Genomic DNA, 23,211 nt, shown 5'->3' with positions numbered 1-23,211 from the left:
GATTAGCAGCTGAACACGAATCAAACAAATATGATGGAGATCTTTAAGGTCAAAATGTACGTTTCTCATACGCTTCAGTAATAACCTGAGTAATAAGTACGTAGATAACAAAAATACAACTTACTATCTCTACTCAGGCATATTTTAATATCTAAAATGATTATCCAACGTTAAACTAACAGTGTGTTGATGAATCAGTTGGTCCTCAGATAATAAATCAGCACAGCACGGCGATTTTCTGTTGAGTAAGGTTACATGTTTACTTAAAAATGAGTTTTATTTCTCAAAATATCTGAATATAGGGTACTGAATGATTACTGGTATACTATATTTATAATATAGCAAATCTTTTGGTTCAAATACCTGCAGCTGTGTTGCTAACAGTGAGTGGATTTATGGTTAGTAGATTATCAGAAAATGATTTGGTCGTTCTTAAGGTTGAATTTTGTGGACGTGGAGCTGAAAAGTAAATTTTCTCAATAAAAAATGAAATCTGTGCATAAATTTGACTTTAGCACTACTTAAACAAGAAAATCCTCTTATTTCCAGCTTAATCACATTTATGTTACTTTGAGTTCTCCTTATTCAGTCTCCACATAGCGCCACTGATTGACTAAAATAAAAATTTTGATGACCATCAAATTACCAAAAGTTTGTTTTTCAGTTCGTCCGATTTGAGCTGAATAGAATATTTTTGGTTTTCCTGCTCACACGTGTAGAAACTCTGAGACGTCTCAGATCATTTGGGCCACAAATAATCAGCAGAGTTGCTGTTGAGTTTTGCCCGTGTATGGTTTTAAAGAGAAAGTTTCTCCTCCTGTGTCAGCGTGAGATGATTTGTGGTTATGTCTTAGCTTGCTGTACTTTTGTTTTTTCCTGCCCATACCTGCACATATCTACGATTCCAGGGATTAACGTGGTAGTCGTAGGATTAGTTGATGGGCTTGTTTTTCTGCAGCTTGAACTAAATTTCTTACTTTCTTGTCTTCCTGTTCCTTTATTTTTCTCTTTGTCTATTAAGAAAATAAAGTTTCAGGGATGAATGGAGTAGTGTATGGACAGAAGATAACCCAGTCCTGTTTCTCATTATTGTGTAACTTCTTACCAAGAATCATCCACATTTTCGTTTCTGGCTTGTTGAAATTTGAGCTCAGTGGTATTTGTTCTTGTTTTTTTTCGGCTCTTATATCTACAGACATCTACACCCTCAGGGTTAATTGATTAGTCAACAACAGAGCAGTGAAAAAGCAGCAATTTTAACGACTCATTTAACAATCACTAAGCAAAAATATAATCCCAGCTCTTTGAGTGTTCGGTGAGCAGTCATTCTGATCCTATTACTCTTTATGTTTTTAATTTTCCTGCTCGAATAGCTAGAAAAGGATTGATCTCCACAAATAATCTGTTTAATCGATTGACCAAACAAACTGATACCAATATTTCATCAACACATCAACATTTGTTCATGGAAAAAATCCACAATTTTTGCCCTCATCTTGTGGTTAGTTGTTTTAATCTGCTTTAATATTTCTACTGTTTTCTTATTGATCTGCCAACAATACTGATGATTCATTGATTAGTTAGAGGACTATAATAAAGGAAGGTAAGTTCATTTTTCATTTCCTGACTAAACACATTGACAATTTTTCAGCTTCAATATAATTTTTGATAAATTAATCCAGATTTTTTTTATTTTCCTTAAATAAAAAATACAAAATAAGTTTGGCTCCAGCTTCTCAGATGTGAATATTTACTGATATTTGCTCCAGTCTTATTATATATTAAAGGTAATATTTGAGGTTTAATTAGGCTCAACTATCACTTTTTATTACACTTTTATATACATGTATAATGTATAAAAAAAAAAAACCAGCTGATTATTGTGTTTGTAAAAGTGTATTAAAACCTTTAACGTGTCAGATCTTTATTCCTGGGAATGATCGTTTATCTTGTATCTTTTTCCAAACTATAACTCTCATATTTGTTGAATATGTGACTGATATTAAAGTCGTTAGCACTAAATGCATATCACCCTAGCTGTTCCTACTCGTAGCTGTTTATTAGTCCTGTAGTGTAAATTTTGGGTCAGTTATTAGCCAATAATCTATCAATGACTGACCAAATTATTCAATTAGTTTTATGATATTACAGTAGTATTTCCATAATATTTATAATGTATTTATAATGTACAGCATACGTTTCTTTACGGGAAAAACCAGAATTGAGGTCAGTATTTAACAATAACACTCACCGTGGATCTGTGGCTTCGATGGGTTTGTTTTTAAAAGCTTGTCTTTCATACAGAAGATACAAAAGATCCATAAACTTTTGTTATAATCCAAGAAAAAATTAAAAAAAAAAACTAAAATAAATATGCGATAGTGCGCAAACCGATGAGGAAGTACAATAATTTAATGTAAATATTAATGACTGAAAATCATGAGATGACACATCCCAGCTCTTCCTCACTGATGGGCCGATACTGACCCATCATTTACCGATGTTGGCTGAAATTTGTTTACTTAAATGTTCAGAAACTTTGTGAAAAAGAGCTCAACTATTATGAAACGGACTATTTTTATGCCAAAGAGATTCCCGTTACTCCGGGATTTAATGGGATGGAAAAATCTACCAGGTCGTCATCGCTGTCATCGCTCACAATCAGTTCCTCCATGATTTTCTGCTCATATTCTGGATATTTGTGTCAGACTTCAAGGCGTACTTAACCCACTTTATTTTTATATCTCCTTAACCTGGTTTGTTGCTCTGCTTGAACAGTTTACGTCTGTATTTAACAGTCTGCACAGCGTTTGGAAACATTTTATGGTAACATGCTCTCTTTCTGCCATCTTGAATATGTTGAATATTCATCTTGATTCTGCATTTTCTTCAACGTCATCTCGTTCTCTCGTCAATATGGTGCTTTATACTGTGCTTAAGACACTCATGTGTCTAATATTTAGGTTGTAATATTTCAGTCGGTGCTTTTACAAAAATCGCAGTAATGATATTATCGCAATATCTAAGAATGGCTCTAGTTCTTTTTTGCAACATAAATAAATTTGTGAAATTGTTTTTCACCTGATAATTGAACCTATTAACTGTCAACACGTTTAAGTCTGACCGTCAGTGTCACAGAAACCTATGAATGGAGACCTACAAATTTACCATACTCACTGTAATAACATAACAAAGTTGTGACGTGTTTGAACAATATAAACATGTAAAATGAATATAAATTAAAATCATATAAACATATATTGTGACATTAATGATGATTTATAGATATATAGAGCAGGTTCCTTCATAAAGTGTCCGATGACATGATGATGCTCACCCAACCCTTTCTTATCCCCACGTTGTTCCCAGCAGGAAGATGGGAAAATGACAGTTTCTGTTAAAATAAAAACATTGAATGATTAAAGTAAACGAGCGTAGCGTGAGTGCACTAACCGAACGTGCCCGCGGTGGATGGAGTCGTAGGTTTGGTGCTCAGCTACAAATCTAAACCTGCCTTAACACTTTGATATGAATCTGGTGTTTATTACATTATAATGATAATAATTAAATACAGGGCAGCACGGTGGCACGGTGGTTAGCACCGTTGCCGCACAGCAAGAAGGTCCTGAGTTCAATTCCACCATCAGGCCGGGGTCTTTCTGTGTGGAGTTTGCATGTTCTCCCCGTGTTTGCGTGGGTTCCCTCCGGGTACTCCGGCTTCCTCCCACCGTCCAAAGACATGCAGTTTCAGGGGATAGGTTAATTGGATAATCCAAATTGTCACTAGGTGTGAATGTGTGAGTGAATGTGAGCGTGAATGGTTGTCTGTCCCTGTGTGTTGGCCCTGCGACAGACTGGCGACCTGTCCAGGGTGTACCCTGCCTCTCGCCCTATGACAGCTGGGATAGGCTCCAGCGCCCCCCGCGACCCTGGAAAGGATAAGCGGAAGCGAATGGATGGATGGATGGATAATTAAATACAGTTTCAGCTAAACTTACTTTTTTTAAAGTTCAGTATCATATGTTTATCATGTTTGTAGTTATGCTATAGTTGAATCTCCCTGTAGTTGCTGATGCTGCCTTTGACTCCATTTTATTTTAATTTCGTGTATTTTTGTATGAATGTGATTTCACTAATACACACATATACCACCTATGAACACAGCAGAGTGTAGTGTACTATAACACAAGAATCTTACGTTTTTGACATGCGATAATTGCAATAATTTTGTTTTTCTTTTTGTTATTGAAATTTTTTGAAAGTGTAATTAAGAAGTAGCGTTGACTCTTCAGTATTTAAACTCATAATAGTGTTTTCATCATTATGAATAAACCCCAAACATTGTTATTTAGGATTTTAGATCAAACTTTTAAAGGCTCAAACATATGTATGTAGCATATTTCTAGTTGTATGTTATTATTACAGGATAAAAATGCATATTTATAGCAGTCATGAGACTGTATTAAATGAGTGCTTTACAGAAGTGTGTGTGTTACTGAGATAATGTTGTTACGTTCCTGAATGAACCTCCTTAAAGCTGAAACTGTTACATCTTTACTAGGACGGAGAAAATCTGGTTGTTGTGGCTTCTTCTGGGGTGATTTTCATCTAAATCTAATGTTTCCATCTTTAATTAGTATCTTTTTATAAACACATCGGTTTTATTGCAGCTTTGAGGCTTGTTGATGTCAGTAATGTTCCCACGTCACTCTGGAGTAACTTTACGTTCCTTAATGACTAATTTAAAATTAAAACTTCATTCTTCATTTGGACTTTAAAGCCGTGCTTCTGTGACTGTCTGAATATCTGATGGTTTATTTTTTCCCCTGTAGTGTTTTAATAATTGTCCTGTGGGGCCACGCTGCTGCTGTAATTGTGCAGTATTCGTCTCCAGTGATCTTAAATGTGTTTTATTCTCGTATGTTGCAATGTTTCCACGGAGACGCTGTGTTTTATTTAATCTCCTGCGGTTCTGTAATTTCAGTTCCTATAGCTGAGTTTTTCTGACATTCAGCAGCGGCGACCTTGTGCTGTCTTCAGCTGCAGCAGAAGAACACTGCTAATATAAAACTCTGAGAGGCTGATTCATGTTTTTGGTGTTTTCATGAGTCTGCTGAGCTCCACAGTGACGTAGTTAAATATCATCCGGTGTCTGTTTTTACATTGTGGTGCTGTTAGTGTTGCTATCTGACTCCATGTGTAGCTGATATGTATATTTTCTGCCCTATCTTTCTAAAAATTGATCCTGGGCCTGCTGCAGCTGGTCTGCAGAGCTGCAGCAGCGGGTGGGGGAGGGCTGCCGGTGGTGGTGGTGGTGGGGTAAATGGGGGAGGGCGTTCTGGGTGGGGTAGGGTGGGGTTGTGGATAATCAACACAAGAGTGGGAATTTGTGAATATTCAGGGGGAAGGAGGAGGTGAAACGTCACAGCGGCTACAGGCTGAACAGGAAGAACTGGTTGTTGTTTGGGAGCAGATTCCCCTCTGTGCTGTTTGTGCTGCGGAAAGAGCAGAAAATGAACTCGATTTTATTTTGTGAATCTTCGATCATGAGTAAATGGAGAGCAGCTGCACGGCCCGCCACACCCTGAGCTTATACACTGAGCTCTCTTTATTTTTATGTGGATAAGAGGCTGGGTGAATGTGACCTCTGCCTGATTTATTTCAATTCATGCAATGTGGAAAAAACTCCAAACCACGCAGCTCTCTGCTGTTCCCTTACATATCAGGACTTCAGCAGTCGGTGGAATCAAAGTTTAGCTCCACAACAGAAACTTGGTCCCAAATATTTTAAGATTATTTTTAAAAATGACCAATTTCCTCTTTCTTCTCCCATCTTAAAGTTCTTATCATACTTTTCAGGGACTTGTTTGCAGGTTTATAGAAAATATATATATATATATATATATATATATATATATATATATATACATACACACACACACACACACACACACACACACACACACACACATATATATATATATATATACACACACACATACATATACATATATATGTATGTGTATATGACTTTTAATATATTTACGTAATCCAGCTTTTTTTAAACAAATGTTCAAAGTATATTTAAAGTTAGGTTTTACACTTCTATTGCCTTCCTCATACGCCTCATACTGTTCTTTACATCCAATTCACTTCAGTGTTTTCTCCCTTTTTCTGTCTGTATGTTAAAAACAAATATGGCAACTGTAAGAGTCACAAGTCTCTAGTATTAGCAACAGAAAAGTAGTCCCAAATAATTGTGTTAAAGAGTTGGGTGGCATTTGTTTTTTGGTTTTTGGGGGGGGTTTTTGTTAGGGTTGATTGATCATACTTTTTAAAGATCTCTGTAGATGTTTATATAATCCTACTATTCAATTGTCTGTAATGACAGTTCAATATTTAGTCAGTGATATAAAGGGGATCTTGGTGCTTTGATCATAATTAATCAGCCTAAAATTTTCCCAAATGTTTCCATAATACTTATTTCGGAAAGTCACTGATTCTTTGATATACTTCGATGTTACTAACTTAATATTCATTAATCCAGCTTATTCTAATCTTCTTCTTTTATTTGTATATAATATTACAAATACAAATTTAGTGAGAGACTCGGCTAAAATGTGAAGTGTATTGTAATACTGTAATTACCTACACAGGGTTAACTGAAAAATTACACGATTAACTGAAAATTCATTAGAAACTTTTTTTTCTATTGCTTAAATGTTTTTTTAATTATGTTTTTGTAGGGTATTAACAAATAAAATTAAGTTGATCATCAAGAGAAGTAATTTAACATTGAAAAGACAAGTTAACTGTACCTCAGTATTAGATTAAATACTGTTAAATATTGATTAAATACAGAAACCTTGTTATTAATATTATGCTAACTGGCTAACTGCCCCAGTTAGCCAGTTAGCTGAATATGGTGATGGTTAGTAAAGTTAGTTGATACAAAAACAATTATAAAATGAAAAGCTAAGTTATTAGATTAGCTCTGGGAGTTTATATTAATTTGTTGACTTTATAAAGCTTAGCTCATAAAAAATAGGTGTTAATTAACACTAGCTTGCCTGTTAAGATTAGCCAGAAGAAGGCTAGCTCTGGGTTGGATTTTTATCATGAAGACTGAACACTGCCTTGATAAATTGATGATAGTTTTCTCCTGATGAAAATCATTTTTACTTTTCGCCACTTTGGCTTCAGAAAACTGATTTGGCTAATGTTGGCTAACCTTAGCTTCAGTGCTAACAGACTTTAGCATCTCTAAAAATAGAGCTAACTTGTGGATCTGAGAAGTGAAGCCAATATGGAAGTTGTTATAATTATTTAATGGTACAATTATAATAAATTTACTTTATTTTTTTCAATCTTGAATGTTTTACATATTTTTAAAAATGTAGTAATAAGCTTTAATTGGAGAATTTGAGGCTTTCATGAACCTGCACATTTCCACACCCACATAGCAAAAAATAGCTGAAAGTGTGTTTAATCAACGTTGTAGTGGCAACTTTTATAGAGTCAACTCTGAATTTCTACACTGATGTTTTATTTTTTGTAGTTTTCTGAACCCTCAGTTATAATTGACCCAATGTTTAAATCCCAACAGGCCTTCAGCTGAAACATTACATTAGCTGAACTTCAGATAATGGCAGTTATATAAAAAGTGTCTAATAGTGACCTATGTGACGATCACGAATCTATAAAATGTATCACTGCTTATAATGTTTAAAAATATACAGAAAATTCTTTATATAAAATGCATTTCTCAGAATAATAATATGAAATAATTGAATATTTGCCTTATTTAATCACAGAGGAGGTCCATGTGGTGCCGTAATGACGACTAATACAAACTCATCTCCCAGTCAACTATAAATCAATTACTGGTATCACCTGGTCAGCTATAAATGGACGATCAGGGCAGCTGTGACTCATTGTTATTCCAGTGTCACTGTCTGTTGATCCAACAGTTATTTAGCACAGATTTCAGCCATAATGATGAAAAGTCAACATTGTGCACAGACACACACACATAGATATATCTGTGGGTCAGTCACATAATTGTTGCAGCTGTAACGTGAATATTTTGGGGCTTTAAACAGGAAGCTCATATGAAATCATTTTAATACAGGATGCTGACAGTTTGTTGTTAAAAACAACTGCAGATTATTTATTATCTGAAGCATTGACAGCCTTGTTTCTGTCAGGGAGAAATGTTTGCTGAATATTTCAGGTCGTTTGCAGCTTTCATGCTGCAGCTGTGGGGAGCATATTAGGTTTCATTCAAAGCTGTTGTAGATATTCTTTTTTTTCTGGCCTGTAGCTCTGAGCGGGGATCACAGAGCGGTGGAGGCTGGATGATGGATTCAGTATCAGCAAACAGCAGCATTTGTTTTCTTTTTTTCTTTTTTTTTTTACAGCTGCAGTATTTTCCATGTAGTGCTGTAAAATCTAGATCAGCATGTCTGCTGCGTTCTGCATAAAACAGCATGCGTGCATTTTCCTTTCATTTTATCATCCTGCTGTTTTTAAAGATTTACGTCTTCAGGAACCAGCAGCGCCGAGAGGCACACAAACAGAAAGTGTTGCGAAACACATACGTTATTGGATCTGGTCTTTTTTTGTTTTTATGGGGATTTGGTGACGGCCACAACAACATATAAGTAATCTTTAAATGCAGTCATGCTTTCATGAACCCTCCTGTGTGATCTTTTTTGTGCTGATTTTTTTAAACAACACTAATCTGAGGAGAAATGTGCTCAAACTAGAGCTGAAATGAGCAGTCGGTTTATAGAGAAAAGAAATCTCCCAAACTGAGAATACAAAGCAGCTACGCCTCTAATAAATCACAATTAATGCAGGAAATGGACGTTCATACCAATTTAGCTGGGCTGTTTAAGCAGATATTCCCCCAAATTCTCACATAAGTGGTGCTTGTCCATGTTCTGTGATATTAAGCTGCTCACATCTATACTTACAATTATCATTGTGTTTCAGTGATGATGACTAAAGGAGCTAACACGACTCATTTGGAGCCAGTATCTGTATCTGAAGGTAGCTAACAGAAGCTGCTGAGCGCTAACGAGGCGCTGCCTAATTTAGAACTAGAAGACTCGGGGATTAGGCAGGAATGCAGCCTTTAAACAAACAGTCAGCATTCAAAACGGACAAATCTTTCACCGTGTGCATCGTCACCTTCTGCACGTCAAAATACTTGTTTGTCATGTATCTGCTGTCTGTTCTGTGACATGTTACATGTCTGTGCTGCTGACCTTCACCTGAAATTCCAGCTGCAGCCATCAAACAATCTAAAATCTCCCTCTGCAGAAGTGATGCAGGTTATTTAAAATCTAATAATTAGAGACGTCTCGGTCTCGCCTGTCTTTATCCGGTGTGTTTCAGACATGCTGGATTTGTTTTTCGGGACCAGATGTAGTGCAGAGCTGCGTTTAAGGACATGTAACACACACAGGCATGTTTCTGAGTCATTCATTGACATTGATGCGTTCGCAATGCTTCTTAAACCTCAGGTTTAACCCCACGCTGCATAAATGTAGCCCTGAAATCAGCTGTGAGCTCTTTAACATTCCTTTAAAAAACAAAACTTTGGTCTAATGCTGAAAGATGGAAATATGTTAATTTACTTTGTAAGTGTGTTTGGTTTTCTGTGACATGTGACCGGAATCATTCGCTCGATCAAGGAAGCTATTCTACATCGTGCTAATCCCACTTCCTGTCAATCCCACTGAACAGAAACAGCTGCAGTTCAGCTAACAGCGCTCATGAGTGAGGCCTCAATAAACAGCAGTGAATGGAGCTCAACAGTTAAAATAATAATGATAACCGCTCACTTCTACACAAAAAGTCCAGTTTAAAGAAGCACTCGCATCCTTTTTCTCACCATGAAGCTTTTTTTCCCATCAAACACTAGCCGTCTGTTAACGCGTGCTGATTGGTCGGTTAAGGATTTACCACAGCACACCCTCGCTCGTTGATAACGAGATGTTATAAGCATAGCAAAGGCTAACAGAAGCATCCAGGTGTGTGGACGAGGCAGATGTTTGTGATGGTTAAAGGTCACAGAAGTTTTCCGCTTCTGCTCGCTTCACCCGTTAAGCCAAAATGGCGGATGCCGTAAAGCGGGTTACGATGCTGTGATGTCGTTAATGCGATCTTAAAACAATAAAGATCATCATTTAAACTTTGAACAGTTTCTATCAAAAACACATAAAAACAGATGAAAACTGTTGAAACCGGGAGGTTTATTTTGATGTGTTTGGGGACATCTGTAAATTGCAGCTTCACTCTGTTGGACAAAGAAATAAAACGTTATGCCAACTATTCTTTTCTACATTGTGACCTGTAATAGAATAAAATATTTTATTTTTGTGGATATAAATTCAATAAACATCTTACATATCAACACCATGTATTTGTTATAGGCTCGTATCAAACAGTTAGACTTGTGTGACTGTTTTTATAAAGATGACTTTATCAGTGGAGAAAGTAATAGTTTGAAAATAAACATAGTTGTGTGGTTATTTATACATCAGAAGCCCACTTCTGCAAAACGTCTCTCTGATCTTAATAAAAATAACGTGATCTGAAGCTAAAACCTGAACTGAAACTTTGATCAGAAGTGCGTGAGCTGGAGTTTCCTTTGTCCAACGCTCTAACGCGTCTTTGAATGAGACACTCTGAAGCAACTTTAAGCCAAAAAGCAGATTGGAAACTTGTTTTTTCATATGAATATTTATGTTCTGAATTGAGTCGAGGTTGTTGGTGCACGTTTCCTTTTCCTGTGGGTTTATCGGTGTGGAATAATCACACAGTCTGCTGACTGAAGCTGTGGCCCAGGATCCAAAATGGCAGCGCAGGGCCCTCCTGATGGGCACAGATCTGGTGGAGTTGCCTCCTTCGGTTTCCGAGGTGTGTTTGGGTTTTGTAGTCTCAGCTCTGGGTCTCTCACACAAAAACAGAAACGGTGAAATCATAGCTGTGGGATTATTCGCCCGGCGGCGGGGACAGTGTTGGCTTTCAGACGTATGAACGTGCTCCAGGTGTGCTCGATTTATTGTTCCTGTCGTGTAAACACCCACGAACGGTGAGGGGTCGGCCGCGTAGGAGGTAAGACGTATATTAAATGCTTATTAACAGCTTATTAATGCACATTAAGAGGCTAATGGTGCGATTCTTACTGTACTGTAACAGAAGGGTGATTTCTGCTTCATTTAGATCACATTATCTATATTTAATGACATTAAAGATTCAGTGACACATGGAAGGTTGGCAAGAGAAATGAGGAGACGTGGTCATGATGTCCTGGAGAAAATCTCTCACACTAATCAGAGACTTCATGTGCAGGGAGTTTTCAGCTTTCTTTGTCTAAATTAGAAACATCCTGTCTCAGACAGGAAACATAGTCGTGCATTTGTTATTTCCAGGCCGGACTATTGTAATTCCTTATCAGACCGCTCTAAAAACTTCCAGCTCATCCAGAATGAATTGTGCCAGGACTGCAGGCGTGGCGTTCTCAGGTTTTCCATCTGTCTGTTTAGACTTTAACAATAGTGGATGTTCACATTAAACATGGTTATAGTTTCAGATAATGAGGTCAGCGTGTGAACGTTTAATCCCCGTGAGCCAAACACTCAGCTCCAAACTGTGTTATTTTTACAAAGACGAGGGGATTTCCCAAAGGTGTTCATCTCAGGCTGTCACTGACTGCCGACCTGTCCGCGGTGAACTCCGCCTCTCGCCATGTGATCGTTTAGATTAGCTCCACCCTTCAACACTGTGAAAGAGTTTAAAGGTGCAATCAGTCTTTTTTTAGGTTATTTAATAGATAAAAAAAATAAATAGATGTATTTTATTCATAAATAACGTAGTTGTGTGGACTACATGTTTCAACAAACAAATGCATTGTCATAAACTTAAAGCAGGTTTATGGAAGCCGCCATGTTGTCCCACCATATTTGAATACAGCGGCTGTGAAGGGCTTCTCTTTTCCGACTAGCTCGTCTCGGTGGAGGAGGAGAGCAGTTGTACCAACAGAGGCTAACGGCAGCTAACTGCTGCAAAAATGGCAGAGCTTACCGACAGAAGAGTTCAGCATGTCCTCAGAAACTCAGCGTCGCTGTCATTGGTCACAAATGAGTTTGTCTGAATCACATGACTCCTATCAGACTCCTTTGCTGAGTGTTGGTCAGGTGCTTCTCACCCGGCATTGTCAGATGAGGTAAACAGTTCAAACTTTACCCACTGAAACTTCAAGAAGTCTCTGGACTTCCTGTGTCACGGGTTCGTCCAGAATCCCCTCTGTAAGTTTCATGGCTTACACTGTTTTTATATCACATGAATATCATATAACTGATAATGTGTCTGAACTGGGTAAAGCCTGCACTTCTGTCCTTTCACCAATGAAACGTTAGTTTCTGCTAACGCGTGCTGATTGGTCAGGTAAAGATTTGCATCCTTGTTGAGCGGCGCTTCTTTACAAAGGATGACTTAAGTGTGCAGTTAAAGCCCAACAGAAAGTTCAGTGTGCTGGTTTTGTTGGTTGAAGGTCACTGAAATCCTCCATAGCTCTGCTGGCTTCCTGCCCCAAATTAAAATGGCGCCTGCTGTGACATCCTGTATATTCTAAGGACACTTGTCTAAAATCTAGAATATATTTATTTATTTAACTTTATCTATTTTCTCAGACACTTCTACCAAAATATTTCCAGAATAAAAATGTTTATCACACAGAATTGGCTTTGTTGTTCTACAGCTGAGATCCTGAGACGACCAAATGAGGGATTTCCTGTCTCTGTGACATCATACAAAGCTAAAAAAAAAAAAACTGCATGAAACTGAGCCCTTGTTCTTTCTGTAAGTTTTCAAAACAGGAAGTGCAGAGATTAGGTGTTTGTAAGTATTTAGAAGTTCTCTGGCCCCGCCCCCCTCCTTTTTACGAGGGGTAGCCAGTCAGATTTGACCCGAACACCACAGGAAGGTTAAAGAGAGGCAGAAGCTTAAGTGGCTTCTTTCAGGACGGTACATGAACTGGGGCTCTGCACCAAGGCTCAGTATAAATAAGACAGAAGAAGGATTATTTCACACTGGTTCATGCAAAGCCTCTCATGTTAAAGCATATCTGCTTCAACATATCTACAGGTGATGATGTCATAAACTCGACTTAATAAAAGTTGTTGAGCTCAGAGTTTTTATTTTGGCTCCAATCAGATTCACACCTTTGAATATGACTTGGTCACATGGCTGGAGCCGCTAGCAGGAACAGTTTGGAGTAACCCTGCAGGCTCCACATTACAGAGGCTGGATGATTAACTACAGCAGATGAGTTTATGGTGGCTTTCTCCTAAACATGTGTCCTTCGTGCTGCTGCAGGTGAAAGAGAAAGTAAAACCGCAGGAAAATGCTGCTCCAGCTGCTGTTTGTGTGTTTTTAATGTTTCAGTGAGTTTCTGGCATTTTAAATCAAACTTTGAACGCTTCCTTCACGCAGAGATGTTTAACATGTTGACAGTGTCGTCTCTGAGTGGAGTTTCCACGCGGGGAAAGGTGGCACGGCTCCATCGTCAGAAGTGTCGATATGTGCAGAGTTTATGGCTCAAACACGCCCTTGAAAATGTGGGGAGGACTCTGAGCTCTGTGTAGGCATTTCCTTTGAGTTTGACTCCATCACTGAGGTATCAGGCAAGTCTAATATTAGGTCAGTGAATTGTCACAACATTTATTGACTTCAAAGAGGCTTCATGTGTTTATGGGTCTGAAATTATTAAAAAAAAAAAAAAACAGGAATAAGGTCTGAAGACTGTTGTTTTTGGACTGGGAGAGCAGCAGTGTGTCATGCGGGCTGGTTTGCAGCCTCGGTGATTGTTTAACCCAGTTTAACCTGCAGGAGTTGCTCCACGCTCGTGTGACTCGTTTTCCTGCCAGGAGCTGCGTCAGCGATGACGAGCTCTTTAAAGGCTTGCCAGAAAAACGTGCTCGTGTTCGGAGGTTGTTTTTAAAATGGTTCGATCCGCGCCGCCTTTTTTGTGTGTCCAGAACTTTGTTGCCGATCTGGTTATGAGGGCTTTGATAAGACACAAAACTGGAGAAATTGGAGTTGTTTCAGGAGGTTTTTGGCGGCTATAACAGATGATGTCAGCCGTTTGTTGGTGTACTTTGAAGCGTCGGGTTTACCCTCACAGCCGTCGCCGGGCGGAGCGCTGAGTCATGCTTCAGGTTACTTTGTGGTTCCCGATGGGAGGAAATTCTCCTGGATGGGTTAAACTATTACACCGAACACGGTGTTCCCGCCGCATCACGGCCTGCAGGGCCGTCAGAGACGGCTGCACAACAGGAAGATGAGCCTGGTTTCTAACCACACAGAAGCTGTGAACCTTTAGATTTTACCCAGAATGCAGTTGAGCGGCTCAAAGATCCAGGACACCAAAGCTTATTTCAGACGGACATTAAACTGCTTCCTCCGACAGATCCCGTGATGCTGACGCTCAGAGCAGATTTTACCTTTAGATTGTGTAGAGTTGATTTTATTGCAGTTTAAATGTGTTTTTAAGCTCTGAAATTTCAGTGGATAACGTGTTACACTTCAACGTCCTGTAACTCTGAAAATATTTACTGTGCAAAGGTCGCAAGTAGGGATGGGTATCGTTTAGGTTTTATCCGATACCGGTGCCAAACCGGTACTTTTGAAACGGTGCCGGTGCTTAAAGAATGGAGAACACAAAATTGGTCCAAAAACCTCTCATGTTCAGCTGTTTTTTTTTTTTTTGTAAAAAGATAACAATGTTAGCCTTTTCTGCAGCTATAGGGCATATATGGTCTCACTCTTGGCTGGAAGCAGTGCTTAAACAATGGAAAAAACACAAACTTTGTCCAAAAACCTCTCATGTTTAGCTGTTTTCCACTTTTTCTTTGGTCATTTTAGCCTTTTTGGCCAGGGTGAAGGGAGTATCTGCCATCAAACAAGAAGACAGCCGCATGTAACTACGACGGTGTTTGCTAGTTCACCTTACATGCATTAATGTAATAATGTGGTTAGCGTACTCAACGTTAATTACACACGAACAACATGAAGCTACTCACGCAGAGGAGAGAACGGCTGCTGCCATCATCATCCGTCATCATTTCTGCTACGCTGACAGGGCTAGGGGCCAGGACTCTACTCTTCGGGTTTTTGGGGGATGTTGCTAACTCCAGGTCCGATAACAGGCACCACACCCGCAGTAGATGTGCACGGTGTGAGGTCTGGCAGCAAGCTATCAAACACGGCGCATTTCTCGGCTTTAAAAAAAAACGCTATGCGTCGCCAGGTGTTTCATCAGATTTGAGGTGTTACCCAGGGGCGGATCTAGAGAAATTTTCTTAGGGTGGCAAAATCAAAGCCATTTTTCCCCCCAAACACATATGCAGGTGGTTACATATGGTTAAAATGATTCAAATCCAGTAAGTGTACACGTTATAGTCTATAACTTAATTATTGTCTGTAGCCCACATAATTACATACTTTAGTTACATAAAACATGTGAGTTTTGATGTTATGTACTGTATAGCCTTTATAATAAATAAATATGTAGCCCAATAAGTATAAAATCCAGAAAGCTACACAACATGGGGCGGTTCATTTACAAACACAAGTCTAACTCAAGTTTCACACTGTTTTTTGTTAGAAAACAGTCACATTGTTACAGCTTAAATTACACAAAATGTCAGAAATCTGCACTGTCATGAACAAAAATTTAAACCTAATTTTTCATGATTTGTTGGATTAACCCACGGGCTCTGAAATACAACCGGCCATTTTTGACTCCTTTTGAGTTTACGTTTGTATTTCACCCTCAAATTGTTTCATTTTATTTTTTCCTCCTTGCCTTGTTTGGTATCATTCTTTTCAGCTCAACTGAATTTAGTTGTTTTTTTTCACTGACATACTGCATTAGTATTACTGATCTGAAATCACACAAAGAACTTAAAATCCTAGTAGTATTTTTTACTGTAAAAAATAACACAGACATGTTGAGTAAATTTTTATAACTTGAAATGCAAATATAAATTGTACATTTTGTAAACATATACAACTATTTATCTAAAAATGCAGCCAATACACCTGCTGTTTTTTTTTTTTTCATTTTGTACAACCATTTAAAAATATTACTAAAACTAAAATGAGAGAACAATCAGGTTTCACAATAAGATGCCCCACAAATGATGTGTGCCAGTAAAAAAAAAACAACGTTTGTCCACCAAAAGACAGAGAACAGCACAGGGATAAACCTGCAGGCCTGACAGCAGCAGGTGTATCACTCCGCTGGTTTTCTACTTAGTGACAGTGTTTACGTTGCAAATGTGCCTTTGTGACATTCATTAGTGCCCTCACTGACACACAAAACAAAACAACGGCTACACAACAGAACAACTACACAAGACAACACAACACACTAAGTATACACTCCACACTAAACGTCACAAATCTCCCACATCTAAAAACTCTCTCTCTCTCTTTCTCACTCGCTCGCTCTGTCTCGCTGCCGTTACCGTCACTTCCAAAACTCTCCCCTCTCCCTAAACAACCAAATCCCACGTGTTGACTTTTTTTTAAATTGGTCGACATGGTACATTTTTCCACCGATAGGAAAGAGGTGGCTTTTTTTCTTTCTTTACTGTTTTTGCGCTGTCCTTAGAAAATGCTTAAAACACACACATAAAAAACGTGACGACAGTATTTAGAAAAAAGCGTGGCTTATATATATTATCATAACTCTGGATTTACTGGCCTGTAATTAAAATTTAAAAACTTTGAAGTCCGAACTTTCAATCTGGGCTGAAACAGAGACTCAGCGTGGCTGCAGCTTGTTGCTACGTCAGCTTAACATAGTCATGTGATTTGGAGGTGCAGCGTGTCCGTGGACCACAGAGGGTTAATAACACTCACCTTCCTTCCATTTCCAGAGTGTAACATCCAACCACCTGTGTAAAATCCAAAATTCCCATGGTGTTGTTCAAAATGTGCTCTGGCACAATCATAAGCATCGCTTGCTACTGAAAACAAGAAAAAAGCCGTCCTGCTATGGGCTGAACCATTTGTTAATGGTGGAGGGGGGGAACACTATGCAATATATTCAGTTTTAGCATTTATATTCACTGTTGACTGTAACTACGCTCAAACTGTTAATGCTATCTTATTTTAATAAACAACACTGTCATATGCAAAACTAGGGTGGCAAGGAATCATTTTAGGGTGGCACTTGCCACCCCATGCCACCCTTCTAGATCCGCCCCTGGTGTTACCTCCTTTGACAGTATCACAGTATCAGCTTAAAGCACTTGTTGCAGGCTGCTGAGTTTGCATCTTTTGCTGTGAAGTACAGCCAGACTTTTGACCGCTTCGCCTTGGGCATTTTTAATCTGTAGCTCTGCTCTAAAAGAACGTACGTACCTGGCCCCGCCTACTATCCTCAGAAACGTAAAATGATTAGCTAGAATTGGCTCAGGAAAAATAAAGCACCGAAATGTGCGCTGCTTTTCGGTCTGGCTACTACCGTTTATGTCAGAACATACAGACACCGGTACCCATCGCAAGTCATGAAATATAGTGACGTTAATGTCCAGCGAAAAAAATCAGCTGATCTTATAAAGTTTTCTCAGATCTGTTTGGTTTTTATGAATGACTTCTTTGTTAAAACACTTGAGTGCAGTGTGATGTTACAGGAAGTCTCACTGAGACACAGATTACAGGTTTAAAGGTCCGATCCAGTTAAATCTGTGCATTCACATTCTCTCACCTAGAAATACAAAAACATGCACATGACATTAAAATGAGGACGGAGATTAACTTTAAACAAAAGATTTTCAGTTTGAATTTTGGGACACTCAACGATGGGCTGATAAGTGCTAAACAGTCATTCATCATCATCATGTTTTCTCCTTCTTTCTTATATGTCAATAAATTTGTTTTCATAAACATATTTTACATTTTTAAATGTGAAATCACCTTTTTTTTTTTTTTTAACCTGTAAAAACAAAAATGTGCAGATTTTTCTTTGACTGTTATTCGATTGTTGTGTCTTTTACATTAATTTAAATGATTGTAATATTTTTTCCTGATATCAGTGTTTCTGCAGAACACTCCTGTGGGGGTGAGGTTCAGGCTGTAACTCTCTCTGCTGTTTTCTGTCTCTCAGTGGTTGGGTGCTCCCTCCTGCCAGCGAGGCAGTTACGCCTTCTACAAGTCGGTTAGCAGCCGAGCTCAACCCGACGGGCCCGTCCAGCTGTGGAAACTCGGCGAGTTTTACTTCATCCGCTGTGGACCGCAGGATCCTGTGTGCATCGCCGAGGTGAGATAGCTTCACCGAGGCTTAAAGTGTCTCATGAGCTTGCTGTTTGGGTTTCTGGAGGGAAACTGGACCGTGTCCTGAGGGTGAACGTTGAGAGGCGGTTACGAGGGGCAGAAGAAGACTGTAAACAAGGGGGAGGAGCTAAAACGGTTTCCTATTGCAGTCTGAAAGTAAAAATAAGGAGCTGGACCTGAGCAGAATGGATCACTGAGGCATGGCCAGTGTATATAAATATGAATGTTAGCATTTAGCATCGTAGCCACTAAGCCTTCATATAAGGACAGCAGATATGAAGACTGTGGGAGAACTCGAAACACTACAGATGGCGGCTGTCCCGCTGTTGCCCCCCAGAGAGCCAATCAGCAGCCAGAAACAGGAATATATTAGCTGTTTCTGTGTTGAGCTTACAGGAGGAGAAAAAAGCTAAAACTCGCTTTGAAACAAAAACGTGAAAAGTTTGAAGTTTTGGGGGTTTTGAGCATCGGTCCTTTAAACGAGCACAGAAACTGATGCTACAGCCCCTAATGTTAGTTTGAGATGAGAACATCAGCCAGGTCAAAGTGCCTGCCTCTGAGGTCCTACACTTCCCATAATGCATGTGTTGTGACATCACTGATGTCATGTAAACTTCACTCCTTTTCTGAGTGTTTTGCTGAGTTGGCGCCGATGATGTGTCGCCATCCTGCTCTGCTTCCTGCTTCCTGCCTTACGTGAGCTAATCAAGACTACTACCGTATTTTCACGACCATAAGACGCACTGTACTAAAAGGCGCAGTCTCAGTTATGTGTGCCATTACTGTATTTAACACACACATAAGGCGCACCGGATTATAGGGCGCATACAAGTACCGTATGCGTATTTAAAAATAAAATGGGAGCAAACCTGAGTTCGGTACTCACATTTTCATCATCAATCAAACCCATCGAAGTCCTCATCCTCTGTGTCTGAATTGAACAGCTGCGCTAAATCTCCATCAAACATGCCAGGTTCACTTTCTTCACTGTCAGAGTCACTTTTTACAACAGTAAAAGAAGACTTTTCATACCCCGTTGTGCGTATCGCTACCGTGCTGGTCCCCTTCTTCTCCACAGTGTGACTCACCGGGATGTCAAAAGTGAGCGGGACCTCATCCATGTTTGTGATGTGGCTGGGCTGGATGTTTTTGTCGCCGATGTGTTTGCTGCAGTAGGAGCGGAAGATGACCAGCTTTTCCTTATAATCCGCTGGAAGTTGCTGCGCTACCGTAGTCCTGGTCCGGATGGAAAAATGGCACCGTTTCATAAAACGAAAGCACCAAGACGGGCCTCCTTGGAAATGTTCAATGTTCATCTCTTCAGCTAGTGAAACTGCTTTTAGCCGAATGGTGACCGTCGAAACGCTTCTCCCGCTCGTTCTTTGCTCGATGATCCACCGCTCGAGTCTTTCCTCCAACTCGGGCCACCTCGCCTTATGTCCGCGGAAACTCAGCTGCGTTTTCTTGACCTGCCGGAGCTCATTTTCCAGCTTCCTCCATTTGCGAACCATCGATTCGTTAATCTTAAATTCTCTCGCCGCTGCTCGATTTCCATGTTCCTCCGCGTAGCTGATGGCCTTCAGTTTAAACTGAGCTTCGTAAGCGTGTCTCTTTGCCATTTTCAGGGTTGTTAAAACAACGATGTCCTGCATAACGCACATACCTGTTCTTTTATACAGGTATGTGCGATAAAGTCAACGCCCACACTTCACCCTTTAGCGTTCTCATGGTGTTCTCTACTACGTCCTCATTACAACACACAGGGCGCACTGCGCTATAGGGCGCGCCGTACTTTTTGAAGAAAATCTAAGACTTTTAAGTGCGCCTTATGGTCGTGAAAATACGGTATCATGTTTTATTGAGTCCCACAGCGAGGCTAAATTTAGTCAATTTAGGTCGTGGGCTGAGCCAGCGAGCACTCGTGTGATGAGATTACTTTGTATTTAGGCTGATGGTATTGATGGAAGCTAATGAAGGATGAGAGGTGATTGTAAAAGGCTTCCTACATACTGAGGCTGTATCGGTCACTCCACAGGCAGGTGGGCCGTAAGCTGCCAGTGTGAAACAAGCTGTTTGAGCTCCTCCCCCTTTAAGCCAGGTCACTTATGTTTGGCAGCCCCTCGTGAACAGTGGAGCTCAGAGCTTTAAATGTATTTCCTCTTATTTTTGTGATGTTAACCTGCTGCTTACTTTTCATTCTGTCGCGCTCTTAATCCAAAGTGAAGTCAGCACATTAAACCAATCAGCTTTGATGGTTAGGAGAGATGGATAAATGCTTCAGTCAAAACTTTCAATAGCTTCTGCACATGCTCATTAGCATTTTTCTCTGTGGCTTAAGCCTCAGGTTTCAACTCAGCCAATCGACACCTTAAAAGAAAATAAACTCGCCTTTAATCCGTCTTCTGGTTTTCATGGTTTAACCTTCGCCCAGTTTCAGCGTTTCCTCTGTTTTTGGTCTCCACCAGCTTCTAATAGAAGTATTAGAGAAAAGCTTTACTTTGAGCGCCACATGTGACAAAGAAAATTGTCAGACTGTTTATTTTTATTATTGCTTGTTAATAAAAGCCTGAGTATGTTATGTCATTTCAGCAAAAACTCAGTCTGAAGAAGCTTTGATTGTGATTCTGTAAATGCTGCAGAGGAGCCTTTAAAGTGTAATAATGGTTTGTAATAGTGAATCTGAAACCTGTTGAAACGAGGGCAGCTTCTGCAGAGGCACAAACGCAGAGCTGGCTGCACACCAGCAGCATGCTGGGAGGGGAAATGGGAATCAGGACCAGGCCACAGGGAGGCTGCAGGATCGATCCAGGAAGCAGCTCGTCTAAATGTGATGAAGTCATTCATAAAATGTGAAGAACTTTTGGTTTCTCTTTCTTAGAAAACACTGTGTGCAGTTTCAGGAGTATTTATGTTCAGGTAAATGTCTTAAATAAATGTTTTCTGTTTTTCACCACAGAACACAGTTTAGTAATTGCGCTATAAAAAAATCACTTGAACTCATGTCGGGGGCTTCACGTGTTGCTGTGCTCGGTCCGACTCCCTCTGCATGACCCAGTGAAGCCAAACAAAAACTCTCCTGAAAGATTGGCCCAGAATCACGTCTGACCTCCAAACCCGCATGGCGTTTCAGCTCCGTGCACGCTCGCGTAATGTTGTCTGCCGCCTGTGCCGGGACAAAGAGTTCCTGCAGGCTTAATCTTCAGGTGCACAGTAGAGGTGTGAAAGGCTCAAATTCAAAGGCTCTGTTGTAATAACTGATAAAGCTGATGGTGGACAGACTGTTTAATATTTAGGGCCTCGGTATCAGCGACTCAGCTCGAAGGCAGTCGGTGGTTTTTAGGCTGATGCTTCTGTGTGGAGGCTGTAAATGTAATAAATCAGTCAGAAACATTGAAAAATAACCGTTGTGTCCTTCGTGTGCATCAGGTGACCTTACTGTGGGAGGACCAGACCCGGCACCACCTGCTGGCCAGTGCCAGACTCTACTTCCTGCCTGAGGACACACCGAAGGGCCGGACCAGGGAGCACGGAGAGGTGAGTCACCTCCCTCTCAGTTTATTTATATGAAGTGCAGCCGCCACACCGCCGCCACGGCCTGAAGCTACTGATGATGCTTAAGGCTGTAACAGCCTCAGTGTTCTTATTTATGGATTTAAACTTGCAGTACTGCTCTCCTGCCAACTCCAGCTTTTAGTTTCTCATCTGTTTTTGGTCTTTATCAGCTTCCTTAGCTCATTTTTAATGTGTTTCATCTCTGTGTCTGATTCCCACCAGACTGATGGATTTATTTTACCTTTAGCCCAGTTTTTACTGCCAGTTTTTGGTCTCCACCAGCTTCTAGGAACATCTGACCTTTTAGCTACAAACCTTTCCACTTTCTCCAAAGTGCTTGCTTATAGAGGGACATGTGATGTATAAATTCATATATATAGATAAAATTGAATTGAACTGACACGTTTGTTTCTGAGGTGGAATTGTTGCGAATAGTTCATGCATTCATCTTGTCTTGTTTGGACTGTTGCTGTTCCTCATTTACACGTCATCTTTAAATCTCAGCTTCTCCTAAAAATGCTGATCTTGTATCTTTCCAGTTTCAAAGCCTCGTCATTGGCTTCATGTTGGCTTCAGAGTCAATTTTAACGTTCAGCTCTTTCCCCCATGAAGACGAGTTTTGACCCCTCAGCATGTATATCCATGTAGTTGTGGTTTGATGACCATTAGAATAGTTTCCAGGTTTTTCCAAGGGTAGCTACATGACAGCAAACCCAGTCGTTTGGTTCTATTAGCAGCCTGAAATATGTCAGAAGCTGCTCAGCTCACATAGGGTTACTCCTAGTAGGCTTTCAGGGGGTAAAGAGTTAAAGCGCAGAGTATATCTCAGAGCTTTTATTGAGCCACTCGCCTAATCGATCCCTTCAGTTTTAAAACACGAGGACTTCGGGCCCTCGAGTTGGTGGCTCACAAACTCTGGGATGAGTTTTCCTCAGTTATTCATTGTTTTGGATTCAGAGGTTTAGAACTGGTCTAAACGGGAGTGCTGAAGCCTTTGGGTAACTATGTATCTGACCTTGTGGCGTCTGTGTCTGATTTATTGTTTTATCTGTTTTTCCTTGGTGACCTTGTCTGTGAAAGTAGCATTATGTATAAACTTTACCTCATGTTTGAATCCTGATAACTTGAGAAATGCAGGAGATATCCCAGTGTAATCATCAGGTTTAAAAACACATTTAAACTCAGCTAAAAACTGCAAACAAATCAACTTTGATCCAAGTCAAAGTCTGAGGATCAGCATCATGCTTTAAATAAACAGCAGCAGTTTGAAGTCAGTGATGCAGAGAAACAGAAGCTTGTTTG

At 39.8% G+C, this 23,211-nt stretch overlaps 1 protein-coding gene across 1 annotated transcript in view; it reads left to right on the top strand.

Annotated features, from left to right (window-relative positions):
* zgc:77151 (uncharacterized protein LOC337153 homolog) overlaps positions 1-23,211 on the top strand; it is a 49,856-nt gene that overhangs the window by 3,093 nt on the left and 23,552 nt on the right. Inside the window, exons 2-3 of the mRNA XM_031750289.2 lie at positions 18,191-18,343; positions 21,784-21,891. Of these exons, the coding sequence (XP_031606149.2) occupies positions 18,191-18,343; positions 21,784-21,891 (261 nt within the window). The remainder of the gene's footprint in view (positions 1-18,190; positions 18,344-21,783; positions 21,892-23,211) is intronic.

This window comes from Oreochromis aureus, linkage group 10, assembly GCF_013358895.1.
Source record: "Oreochromis aureus strain Israel breed Guangdong linkage group 10, ZZ_aureus, whole genome shotgun sequence".
In the NCBI taxonomy this organism is placed as follows: domain Eukaryota; kingdom Metazoa; phylum Chordata; class Actinopteri; order Cichliformes; family Cichlidae; genus Oreochromis; species Oreochromis aureus.
This window is presented reverse-complemented; position numbering and strand designations above follow the sequence as displayed.